Below are 12,904 nucleotides of genomic sequence, written 5' to 3'. Positions count from 1 at the left end.
TCCGTCGGTCAAACGAAAACGCAGGCAGAAAGGCAAAGAAGCTGTGAGCCACCGTAACTCGGACTCAACTGAATTCCATGGCGACTCGGTGAGGCAGCCTGTCGAAACAAATAGCCAACGCAGCGTATGGATCCATACGGAAGTTCCTTCCTCCCCCTTCTCCATCATCGATCTCTGCCGCCGCCCTTTCCACCAACAAAGCAGTTCGTTCGTCCAGCGCCATGGCTGCCCGCAAGCGACCTGCTGCCGTCCTCGACGCCGGCCACGGCCACGCAGCGGCTCAACATCAACAATCGCCGACGTGCTGCAAGAGGAGCCGCGCCTCCATCGGGAGCACCGACGACTACGAGAAGGTGGCCTGCCTAGGCGAGGGCGGCTTCGGCGTCGTCCACAGGATGCGCCACCGCGTCACCAAAAAGGATGTGGCCGTCAAGTTCCTCTCCTCGCCGGACGACACCGAGGAGCCCCCCCGCGTCGAAGATCTTGAGCGGGAGGCACGATTCCTCGAGGCCTGCGATGGAAACCCCTGCATCGTCGGCTTCGAGGGCATGGTGTGCGACCCGGCCACCGGCGACACCGCCGGCCTCGTCATGGAGTACGTCCAGGGGTCGAGCCTCCAGTCTTTATTGTGGGACAGGCGCGGCGACCCGCCGCTCCCGGAATCCACGGTGCGCGACTTCATGCGGAAGCTCCTGACCGGTGCACAAAAGATGCACGAGCACGACCGCCACATTGTCCACCGTGACATCAAGCCAGCCAATATCCTCGTCGGGAAGAACGGGGAGCTCCTCAAGATCTGTGACCTCGGGCTGGCCATGTCCATGTCCGACTGGCCGCCGTACAACCAGGTCGGCACGGCGCCGTACATGGCGCCCGAGATGATCATGGGGAAGCAGGACTACGACGCGCAAGTGGACACGTGGTCCATCGGCTGCGTCTTTGCCGAACTGCTCACCGGCACGACGCTGTTCATGGACGACCCCGAAGACGAGGAGGAAGACGAGACAAAGAATGACGTAAAGCAGCTGGGGAGCATCTTCCGAGTGCTCGGGGTGCCGGACGAGAGGACGTGGCCAGGCTTCACGTCGCTGCCGCTGGCTAAGAAGGCGCCGCAGCTGCTACAGGCGGGGCACAACAAGCACAGCCGGCTGCGGGATTTGTTCCCTGAAGAGAAGCTGTCAGTGGAAGGATTCCAGGTGTTGCAAGGGCTCCTCAGGTGCAACCCCGACGAGCGATTGACGGCAGCCGCCGCGCTGAAGCACCCATGGTTCGCTGCTCCCCGTTCCGCCGCCGACGCCGCTGCGAAGGTCGACGCTTTGTCGTTTCAGAAAAAGAAGGCACCAAGGATCAAGTTCATCCCGCCAGCGATGCCAGAGAAGAATCTACTCAAAATTCCACTAGCCATGTGGAACGCAGCGCAGCGAGTGTAACGGAACTCTGTATTAGATGAGGCATCTATGTAAATGCTAGCATAAACTCTCTTGGTGTAATTGTGCTTGGATGAGCCATTAGTGCTGATCCATCAAGTAGAAGTAGATTCTTGGCACCTTGATAGTGTTGCCCTGGTTTTCTGAATTCTATGTGTCATTGTGCACATGTTCAGAGAATCAGAGATGTGTAACTGTAAGGTTGTGTTCAGAGATTCATTACAGTGCTGACATATGTTGTTTACATGGTCAATTGTTACTGAGTTATACTGCACAATTTGTGCTGTTTTTCAGAAATCATGAGCTGTTGATAAAAATGTGCAGTTCAAATGTTCTAAGCAATAGAAATCTATAGAGCGATGGATGAATTGAGTATTAAAAATGTCTTACTGGTGCAGATTTCATGAGAACTTATAAATTTAGTAATGGTACTAGTACAGCAATTGGACATACTTTCATTAACCTAGTATGGCACCTAGGGGAGAATGAGTACCTAGCATGGCATCTGTCGGATCTTCAACACATCGAGCTGTGGAAGAAGACCTGCAAGGGAGAACGAACCAAATTCAAGAGCTTATTGGACCATCGCAATCGGGTGGTACCCTTGCACTAAAACTGAAACTATGGCATGGATCACCTCTGTTCAGCAGAGACTTGATTCAAGAGCTTAGTAGCGTAGTAGGCAGTACGTGAAGCTCTAGACTGATATAAGTGCACAAATGGCATTACCATCTCGATCGAGCAGAACAGGAGCTAGAAACTTGGCGGAATAAGTTTCAGTAACAGCATGACAAGAATCAGGACCAACAGCAAGAATAACAATAAATTTGAACAAACTTTTGGAGTGTCAGTAGGAGGAAGCTAATCCTATTGATCACATTACATGCTCTCATCCCGTGGTGGTTCGAGAGTTCGTGCATAGCATAGGGGTTTTGCCGGTTGCAGACTTGCAGCGGCATGCATCATCATCGTGTTGGTCGCCACAGCCCTTGTCATCAGTCATCACCATCGACCGGCACCATGCACTCAAGTCTCAAACTATGGTGCGGAACTGCGTATCTGCTTAGCTCAAAATAGGTGAGGTTTACATGCCCGGCTGAATTCCAAGCAAACAATGTTCCTCTGATTCGTGTGACTTGGCGCAAACGGCAGGAGAAGTACAGCCCTTGTATAAGGAAGTGAGTTTCAGCATCAATGCAACAAGAATCAGAGTGGCGCAGCGGAAGCGTGGTGAGCCCATAACCCACAGGTCTCAGGATCGAAACCTGGCTCTGATATATTTTTCCACTTTCCTTCATTATTTTTTTGCTGCGTTTCTCTGAGTTTCTGTTTCAAGATGCGTGCACGCCTTCGACGCCATGGGCGAACCGCGGCACAGGTGTACCAAAACGAAAACGCTCCCGCAAAACCCAGAACCCTAGCCTCCCTCCCTTCCTCCCTCCGCCCCCCTTCGCGCTCCCATGGCCATGGCCATGGAGTCGGCCGCCCCCAGCCCCCGCGGCGCGTCGAGGAAGCGCCCGCGGAGCCAGACGCCGCCTCCCGCAGGGGAGGGCCCGAGCGAGCCCGCGCTCGCCCGGCCCCGCTTCGCAGAAAACCTCGACCTCGTCCTCTCCCTCCAGAGCAAGGAGCTCTCCCTCCAAAGGTCGTCCCCTTGCTGCCCCCGCCCCCCGCTTGCGACTCGATGCGGCTTAGCGCTCCTGCGTGCCAATCTCCGAGTAGGATCGAAGCAATTTTTCTGTAGTAATTCGCATGCTTCTAGCGTGGCTGCGGCTACGTGGATTTGGGGATGCGCTGCTTTAGGTAGCTACATGAGGAGATTTGTCTGATTCAGCCAGCTAGTATATTTGGAATGTAGTTTTTGTTGTAGTTATGTGATTCAAAGGGAGCTGATGTTGCTAGAAGTTTACACCTGCACTGGTTGGATCAGTTTTGACTTAGGATAATAACAACAATAATTACTCTATGAAAACAGTTGCATTAATTAAGGTCAGATTTTCGTTAGTTTAATTGTTCTATGGAGGTGAAAATATGCTTATGATTATACAGTATCTTTGTATGACCTCCGATTCCCAGTAGCATCTGCTTGGTGATACTTGGATATTGTAATACATAGTCCAGTGTTTCTTAGCTGGGGAATCATTCCTGGATGAACCTTACTATGCTCTTGCTGTTTGTACTTCTAACATTTGTATGCTAAATCATGCAGAAAGGTTGAACTGGCCTTCAATTTTATAAAGGCCGAGTCAAATAGTTCAAGCCATGGCCATAGAGTGGACAATATCCAGCTATTGCGAATGGTGTCATTTATTGGAAACTGGGTGCAATCAATTCTGTCTAAGAAAGTTCCAGAGCCTTTTGATCCTGTGTTAGATTATAGATGCTGGGAAATTCTGAGATTTTGCATTGAAAAGAAGCCGTCAGTCTCAATTTCTCTGAAGCTACTTCAACCACTTGGTTGCATTGCAAAGGATGGTTTGAGCAGAGTTCAAATCGGCGCTTCATGTGATGACCATGTATCCTTTTTGCTCTTCGAACGAGTTTTCGACTGCGTGTCCTTTCTGTTCTCCTCCAACACAAGAGCTTTCTTCAACGCACCCGTGGATTTGTGGACCTCTTGTGTCACCGAGGCTATTAATCTTATCCAGAAGGTTTCAACTAATGAGAAAAAGGGTTGTACCATTCTTCAGAATCTTGGAAATTGTCTGCTTGAGCAATTTTCAAGCTTTCTCAGATTCCATGCAAATCCTAAGAATATTTTCCGTCCTTTTCTTGACAAGATTCTTGATCCGCTGTTGGAATTGTTGGTTTTACTTAATTCACAAGCAAATTCTATCAAGCACAAGCAGCCAGGATCCACGTTGAAGATTGCTGAAGAAATTTTGTCAAATGGACTGTTTCATCCACAACATCTTAGTGGATATTTTGGACTCAAGAATTTGAATAAAGGTATTGTCAAGGATGTCAAAGGAAGCTACCATAGGCATCTATTTGAGCGATTCAAAGGAATAAAAGCAGAAAGCAAGGCTGTATTGCTTTCTGGGTTCGGTTACTTGCTTCAATTGTTTGTTACCAGGGCTAGAAATCAAAGAACATCTTTAGCACCAAGGGGTACATCCTTCAAAAGCCCACAAAAAACCAGTGAGGGTTCTGAAGAACCCCAGCAACAAGGAGAATCCATTTTTGAAGTGTTCATGCAATTTATGGAACCTTTGGTGTTAGAATGCAAATCATATTCGCAAAAGGACTTCTCTGATTTAGGAGTCACAAAGCTAGTAGAAGTTCATTGCATGCTGAAGTCCATCAATGAGATGCTAGCAACAGTTACTGAAGAGAAAATTTATGTCCCTACAGAGGACACATTGGAAGGATCTTATCTCCAGTTCTTGCAAGAAATTTACAGGGTCTTAATCTTGATGGCTGAAAAAATGTACGACTTCTGGGTGTCAGCTCTGCATTTAGAAGATACAAACGTTAAGAAGATGCTGCCTTTAATGTTTGTGGAGATTGTTGTTGCAGTTGGTCATTTTCTAGAAATTGAATACAAGGTCATGGGGAGTGACCTTGTAAAATTATGGTCAATGATTTTTGCTTTGTCTGCTATCAATGCATCTTCCAAGGACATCAAACCATGCTTACTACTAACCTCAAAGATTTCAAGCCTTTCGTCCCAAGTGATTCGTACATTTAGTGAGCTTCGTCAGGTCAGTTATGTTCTTTTTCAGCGATCACTTTTAGCAATGCCCTCTAAAAAACAATTGTTTATCTTTTTTCTTTATTTTTTATATGCTTCTTACTTTCTGCTTTTGTGTACTTCTGTTGCCTATGCCAATGGTTATATTTCTGCAATGGGATGTATATTTTATGAACTACTCCCTCCGTCACATAATATAAGATGTTTTTGCAGGCTAACATAGCTTGCAAAAACGTCTTATATTGTGGGGCGGAGTATACTGAATATATTTTTATTTTGAATCTGATGCTTCTCTCTCTTTTCCAAATTGTAGGTTGCGCACGCCATTTGTACGCTGTGCAATACTGTGAGAACATTCAGAGCTGTTGCTGGTCCTGATGCAGTACCAGGACCGTTTTCTGTGGCTTCTTTATCCTCACATAAATGTTTTGAATCACTGGCAACATTGCTGAGCTCCCAAACATTGAGGGATGCTATCTGTACTTCAATTAACTCAATGCCAGAAGGACAGTCTAGTCGATGCATAGAGGAGCTGACAGTAGATCTTACACAAACATTGAAATGGATGAAAAGTTGCGACGAGTTTGTAGATTTGGAAACACAGGGAGAGCCCCGCTTGATGTCCAGGAAGTCAGTTTTTCATCAGAGAGCTGAACTTTTTGGAAGGTACTTATCTGAACTATACACAAGCGTGCTTGACTCAATAACTGTGACCGCTTCAAATACTACACTGGTTGCAAAATCTGTTGAAAGGTTGGTCAACACAATACGTCCCAACTTGAGTCAGTTGATGAGAAATGAATCAATTAATCCAAGTGAGTTCATTTCTTCAGTTGTAGGAAAGAACCTATCTAACAAGCAATGTGCCAACTGGCAAAAGATTCCAAGTTTGTCTTGGTTTTTTGCCTTCTTCTTTCGCATATATACATCATGTAGGAGTCTGTATCTGCAATCTGTTGGCCTCATGCCTCCAAATTTAGCAATAGAAGCAACAGAATTAGTGGGGGATTCATTCATTGTATGCTGCGGAAAGGAATGGACCAATACATCCAATATTGTCGCTGAAGGCTACTTTGCTTGGATTGTTGAAAGTGCTGGCTCCCTTTGGGAAGTCACCGAAATTTTATCACAGTCCCTTCCAAGAAACCATTCTGGCTTTACTACGCTTTTTTACACCCTTCATCTGATGGCTCTGCAAAGACTCGAAGATCTTAACAGGCAGATTAATGCATTTGACTTTTTGCTTGAAGACGGCACACAGCAGTTTGATACTGAGGATAGGGGAAACACTGAGTTATTAAAGGATCCTTGCTGTCTTGAGGCTGCTCGACTAACCAGTTTTATGATGAACTATGTGAGAACATTATCTTCAGGAGGAACTGACAGGATTTCTTCCTGGGATATGAGTATATGCTCTTTAGATGAAGATTCTTTCCATATAGCAACTTGGCGGCTTCTGTGTGAAAACATTGATATTTGGAGTTCTCATGCATCGAAGAAGGACCTAAAGAACTTCTTTTCGAACCTGATAAAGTTTTCTTTTGTTCAAAAGAGGTCATGCAGAGATGAGGAGAGTAGTGTCTGTCAGGATTCATGCAGAGAAATAACCTTGCATACTATTTCGGTGGAGCTTCTTTGTGATACTATCATTTATGACCAAAAGGTTTCGTTGTCCTACTCCTTCCATCCAAAGAAAACTTTGTTCAAGAATTTACCGTGTATGCTGATAGTATTAATTCTGTTTTGATGACAATGATCTGTTTGTTTTGCAGTTTTAAGTTTGAGTAGTTTCTTCCGTTTGTTCTTTCCTATTTGGTCTAATTTGGAACGAATGTACTATTTCACAGGTGCTATTAAAGAATTTGGTATCATGTTTTTGTGGTGCTCTCAAGAAATCAATATCTTCTTTTATCACCGGAGCTGATGAAGATAATGCCTTATTGAACATCTCGCCTGATTTGATGGAGATATTAAATAAACTGAATAATGAGAAGTTGGTCCGTACATATCCTGATTCTACACATGCACACGGTGTAGATAAGTACCGGATCTGTGAGAATTTACTAAATTTTTGTAGCACAGTTCCCGGATTTCATTCCAACTCCAAGTCATTCTTGCAACTTATAACTTACATTCTCCATCTTGAAAGGCAAGTGCACAATTTTTTACATTTTATCCATTTATTTATATGGATGATGACGGCTATCCTTTCTGCCATTGCACTAGAGTATCTCTGTATGCTCCCAGTTTGAACTTTTGATCTAAAAAGGTGTTCACAAATACTTGCCCCTAGGCATATTTTCCCACTTTATGGTCATTAATTCTACTTATCTCCTCGGCTTTCCCTCGTTTTTTAGTCTTGTGAGATTAATTGGAGGGTAGGAAGGTGTGGGAATGCCAAATCTCGTGAGGATAAAAGGTCCATTGTTTTTTATGGATCCTGGTGATGTTGATAATTTAACTTTCATGTCACCACAAAAACTAGTCAGTGTAGTTGCTAATCTGTACAACTTAAGAATTTTTCATTTTAATTTTAATGGTTATTTCTAGTCTACGTTTAATCTTTCTGTGGATTTGATAAATTAAGATCAACTTATCATATGATGACGTGTGTCAACTAATGTGCCACCTAGTTGACGCTACAGCCTTCTTGGGTAATCTGGTTTATCCGCAATTTCGGGGAATATAGACCAAACATGCTCATTTCTTATCTGCAAGTCTGTGCTCTGATTAGCTTGCTGACAAATTCTTTCTTTCCTTTCAGACTTCTGCTGTTGACATTGCTAAGTCGCCATTATGAATCATGTAATCCAATTGAGCTAATCCGTCTGTTTATATGTTGTCGAAGGGCAATGCAAAATCTTGTTTCGAAATTTGGCAAAGAGTACCCAGAGTCAAAGCAATACTCCACGTTTTCCGAACTTCTAGGTAACTCATATTCTCTGATTTGGCTTTTGAGATCTGTCCAGGAGATTATTGGATTGTCACACGAAATATTTGGTGAGCACACTGATCAGAAGAAAAATACCTTGTTCTCCTTGGTAGATAAGACATCAGAAATATTTTCTACACTAGCGAACATGAATTCGAAATTTTGCTTGCTGGGTCCCAAGAAACAAATTGGATCTTCCCTGAAGCATACTGCTAGTGAAAGCGACACTTCTAAACATGATGGTCAGGCATTTGATACTCTAGAAAATTCAGCCTTGGAGCATGTCAAAACTATGGCTGAACAGTTAGAGAAGACTACAGCTGGCATACCTGTAACCACAAAGGATTGCAAGTGTGTTATAAAAATAGAGAACTCTTATGACAATGTGTGCTGGGATAAACTATTATGCACCATGTCTTGCATAGGTGGATTCTTGTGGGGTCTTGTTTCAGCATTTGAAAGCACAATCAAAGACTATCCGACTGCAAGCTCAGAGGAAAGAAAACTGATGCTTCACTATGCCTCCAATTTCAGCAGATCTATTGGTAAATTTGAGAGCTTTGTAGATATCTGTCTGCATGTCTTGTTTATGGAGAACAAGGATTTTGGGTCTGTTGATTTGATCTCTGGTCGTCTGCCACAAGAGCTGGATTGTGAGAATGGTTTTCTGAATATTGAAGTAGTCATGGATGTATGGACTATGCATCAGCTAAAGGATAACAAATTACAGTCAGATGGTCCACCCGGTATGAAAGGATCTCTTTTGGAAAATCTGTTAAATGGTGAAGGTCCATTTGTAGCATTTACTTTGAGGGAGCTCTACAGTGTATCTGCTGCTATTGTTAAGTTGAAGGGCCTCATATCCTTTTCAGGCGATGTCTGTAGGAAGGCATGCAATCCTTTCCAACACCTGTCGCTAAATCCAATGGTTGGGACAGCTTGCATTGCCCTACAGAAAATTGCAGACATGTCTGATTGGCCAGATATGTTTTCTCTTGTATGGATTGATGGAATATTAAGATATCTTGAAGTTTTAGGAACATTTCCTGAACTCAACTTGTCAAAAGAACTGTATGCTCAGATAGTAAATGCACATGTGAGTGCTATTGGAAAATGCATTTTACTTCAAGGAAAGAGTGCGACTCTACCTACCCATGAGATTGGATCAAGCACAAAAACACTTCAGTTACAGAATACATCTGGCTATGTAGTTACGAAGAATATTATCGATAGGCAGAATAGGTTAAATTCATTGATATCAAGACTTAGACTGTCGATGAGAAATTTTGTTAGTGTTGCATCAAACATGCATCTAAGTGCAACTTTACAAGTCATTGAGAGAGCCTTGGTCGGAGTGAATCAATATAGCCACTCAATATATGAAGTGGAGACTGGAACATCTGATGGTGGGACAGTTTCTTCTGACGTTGCTGCTGGAATTGACTGCCTTTATCTTGTTCTTGGATCTGTGCCAGGTTAGCAGCCAAAATTTTCTATCTGGTATTCTCTGGAATGCAATCCTATTATTCATGTAATGGAATGTGTTCCGTCTACTTGCTTCTGGTATATGTTAAATTAGCTTCTCCAAATAAATCAGTAACCTACTAAATCTGTAATGTCATGATATGCATTCGAACTAGATTACTTGCCTTTAACAATAGTGATTGAATGTACCTGACAGTAGCATTAGTCTCAAATTTTCATTGCTCATTAATGTATATTCGACTGTCCACTACTGAATATATGAACCCTCCCCAGACCCCACCTTGTGTGGGAGCTTCTATGCACTGGGTCTGTCCACTACTGAATATATGAAGAGTAAGCATCAAATTGTTCTTCAATGATAAAAGAATGTTGATCAGTCATAGGTGGTTCTGGACGTAATAAAGTTCTATTTTAAATAAATATGTAAAATTTTATCTTGGAGGAGTGCCTGATCCAGACTTCCATGTTTTGGTTTCTCTTTAGGTAACAGGTAGTTGGTTAATGCTTCCATGAATAGCCATAAATGATTTGATAATACATCATAACCAGAACATCTGTGATTCTACTCTGGATCTTTTCATCTGAATAGTTCCTAATGATGAGTACTGTAAGCGTTGGCTTGTGTAGCGTGGTGGTAGAAAATGTTGGTTGTTGCGTGAAAGGTTACAGTTTGAAACCCTGATATGTGCCCCTAAAACAGTAAAACTATAAAACGTGCAGCTCTTGCTTATTCTCAAAATAGCTTATACTCCCTCTATGAAGAAATATAAGAGTGTTTAGATCATTAAAGTAGTGATCTAAACGCTCTTATATATCTATACAGAGGGGGTACTATATAAAGGTGTGGAGTTCATATTTTTGCAAGCATCATTTCAGACTACAAGGAGCAAGTAATTTGGACTGATTTTGTACTCATATTGCAGGAAATAAGCGCGTTTTTCAGAGAACTGTCCTAAGCCTAGTTGGTGCTTTATTCAACATTGTTTTACACCTTGAAAGTCCACTAATTTTCTATATAGAGAAGCTACCTCCTCTTTGCCCTGATTTGCATCCAGATGCTGGAGCGATTGTTCTAATGTGTGTTGAGGTTATCACATCATTTGCGGGGAGGCATACTTTTCAAATCGATGCATGTCATGTGTCCCAGTGCCTGCATCTTCCTGTGATGCTTTTCAAGGGCTTCAAACATCTTCTTGCTGATCGGAGTGTATCCTGTTCATCAGAAAACATTCATGAGCAAATTGCAGGACAACCTCTAGCTAGTAAAGAATACTTACTTGACAGACAATTTTCTGTTGACATGTATGCTGCATGTTGCAAATTGTTATGCACTGTTCTTCGGCACCAACAAAGGTAAAGATTTGGGTTATTTTCTTTTTGTGCTTTTATGTTCTTTATTAAGCTAAGCCTTTATATTGTTTTTTTTTCCTCTGGCCAGTGAGGTTGGACAATGTGTGGCTGTCCTGGAAGACTCGGTAAACATACTACTTAGTTGCTTGGAGTCTGCAGATTCCAAGATGGTTAGCATGGCAGGATGTTTCACTTGGAACAAGGAGGAGGCACTAAAATGTGCTTCCTTTTTCAGAAGGATCTATGAAGAGGTTTGTGATGCTTTTGTTCTGTGATTTAAACAATACATATCTTGCTTTAGTAGTAATCCATGCCTGGACAGATGGTTGGTACGTTTTGTTTGCTGGTTGTAGTTCACATTTGCACTGGTCTTAACTGCATATCCTTTTAAAAGCAGCTTCATAATTAGGCCATCTACAATGCAAAGTGCTTTAGGAGGTGCTTATACAAAATAAACCATTTTTTTAAGCACTGGTTGTTATTTCTATAGCAGAGGTTCCTAAATAAGCACCGACGCCCTACAAATAAGCACCAGTGCTTAAGCGGTTTATTTTTCGAAGCACTTCTCTAAGCACCTGGCATCGTAGATGGCCTTAGAGAACCTTTTGCTGCAACACAGACTTTGTATTTTGCTTTCACAGAATCAGGAACGTGAATATATGAATGTCATGTCATCCAGCCATCCATGTTTTATGGTTCTTATGTGAACAAATCATATGTACTGATTCTCCTTTGGTGTGGATAATACAGATGCGTCAGCAAAAAACCATCATGGAACATCACTCGATGCACTTTCTTGCTGGTTATATTTCCATGTTTTCTGGACTGGGTCCATTTCAGACAGGCATAACACGGTATGTTCTCCCTTAATGAAGACCTTCTGTTTGATTATTTATGTTTTTGTCTCAGCATTCTCACCCTTGTCCATGGTAGGGAAATTGACGAGGCCTTGCGACCTGGGGTGTATTCCCTAATTGATATCTGCCAGGAAAGCGATTTTCAACAGCTTCACACGTACCTGGGTGGTCTGTAAATCCTGCCTGTTATATTTATTGAATAACCTTTACTGCTATAAATACTAATCTGACACCCAAGATAACCCTTTCCTTGTTTGGCTTTGCAGAGGGCCCATGCCGAACCACTCTTGCTAACCTAGTGCATGACTATAAATTGCACTTCCAGTATCAGGGCAAAATCTAGTCCCAAGTTGCTAAAGATGTTTGGAATACTTGGTTATTCGTCCTGCTTACACTGGATATGAAATCTACAGTGTCACCTTTTGCATGATGTTGGGTTCAGGGAAGAACCAATGGAACTATGGTTAGTGCTATTAAACCAGCCTGCTGTTATGTGTGGCAGATGAAGAGAAATCAAATTGTTTGCAGCAAATCCCAGTAATCAAACTCGGTAATGTCAAGCAAATGTTGGCGTTCATATTCTTTGGGTAATACATAGCACACTCGTTCTAGACTAAAACTACTAGGTGTATATTATCCAGGCCATACTCCCATCACCCTGATCCATTGTTCTTTTTCACCAACGTTGCTAAAAGTGTAAAAAAGTTGCATGGGCACCCGATTAATATCTACTTCCTCCGTTCCTAAATATTTGTCTTTCTACATATTTCAACAAGTGACTACATACAGAGCAAAATGAGTGAATCTACACTCTAAAATATGTCTATACATCCGTATGTGGTAGTCCATTTGAAATCTCTAAAAAAACAAATATTTAGGAACGGAGGGAGTATTGTTGAAACATTCTGAAAAGAAAAGTAAAATCTCAGATGCACGTGTGTGCAAAACTTGTTATTTGACCGGTTTGAGCCAACTTGCAATGCAGCATCAAGTTTTCCATTAGAAAGGGTTTATCTGCCCTAGTGTCAGGATAGTGTCTCGCCTTCTGTTTCACCTTTTCCCCTTAACATTTACTATCTCTAAGCCACCGACAAGTGTGCCCTTTTTTTTTTTTCCTTTAGCAAACCACTTGTGCTGCTATGGCCTACCATCTCTACTTACA

The 12,904-nt window shown here is 42.7% G+C and overlaps 2 protein-coding genes across 2 annotated transcripts; both read left to right on the top strand.

Annotated features, from left to right (window-relative positions):
- The first annotated feature begins 221 nt into the window (after nt 1-221).
- LOC119292795 (putative cyclin-dependent kinase F-2) lies at nt 222-1,430 on the top strand. Its single transcript, XM_037571497.1, has one exon. The coding sequence runs from the start codon at nt 222-224 to the stop codon at nt 1,428-1,430; it is 1,209 nt and encodes a 402-aa protein (XP_037427394.1).
- Nucleotides 1,431-2,807: 1,377 nt separating this feature from the next.
- LOC119291314 lies at nt 2,808-12,319 on the top strand. Its single transcript, XM_037570052.1, has 10 exons — nt 2,808-3,069; nt 3,634-5,128; nt 5,432-6,781; nt 6,966-7,267; nt 7,883-9,525; nt 10,459-10,888; nt 10,974-11,136; nt 11,636-11,739; nt 11,819-11,910; nt 12,009-12,319. Exons 1-10 carry the CDS (start codon nt 2,888-2,890, stop codon nt 12,083-12,085), a joined length of 5,838 nt encoding a protein of 1,945 aa, XP_037425949.1. The 5' UTR covers nt 2,808-2,887; the 3' UTR covers nt 12,086-12,319.
- Nucleotides 12,320-12,904: the final 585 nt, after the last annotated feature.

This window comes from Triticum dicoccoides, chromosome 4B (assembly GCF_002162155.2).
Source record: "Triticum dicoccoides isolate Atlit2015 ecotype Zavitan chromosome 4B, WEW_v2.0, whole genome shotgun sequence".
Lineage (NCBI taxonomy): Eukaryota > Viridiplantae > Streptophyta > Magnoliopsida > Poales > Poaceae > Triticum > Triticum dicoccoides.
Note: the sequence above shows the minus strand (reverse complement) of the source record. Positions and strands in the feature narration are given on the sequence as shown.

Bases quoted from the DNA above. Each gene is read 5' to 3' on its own strand.
- LOC119291314 (XM_037570052.1), top strand. From the start codon at position 2,888: ATGGCCATGGCCATGGAGTCGGCCGCCCCCAGCCCCCGCGGCGCGTCG. The intron at 3,070-3,633 runs GTCGTCCCCTTG...TAAATCATGCAG, and splicing joins AAGGAGCTCTCCCTCCAAAG to AAAGGTTGAACTGGCCTTCA. The intron at 11,740-11,818 runs GTATGTTCTCCC...TGTCCATGGTAG, and splicing joins TTTCAGACAGGCATAACACG to GGAAATTGACGAGGCCTTGC.
- LOC119292795 (XM_037571497.1), top strand. From the start codon at position 222: ATGGCTGCCCGCAAGCGACCTGCTGCCGTCCTCGACGCCGGCCACGGC.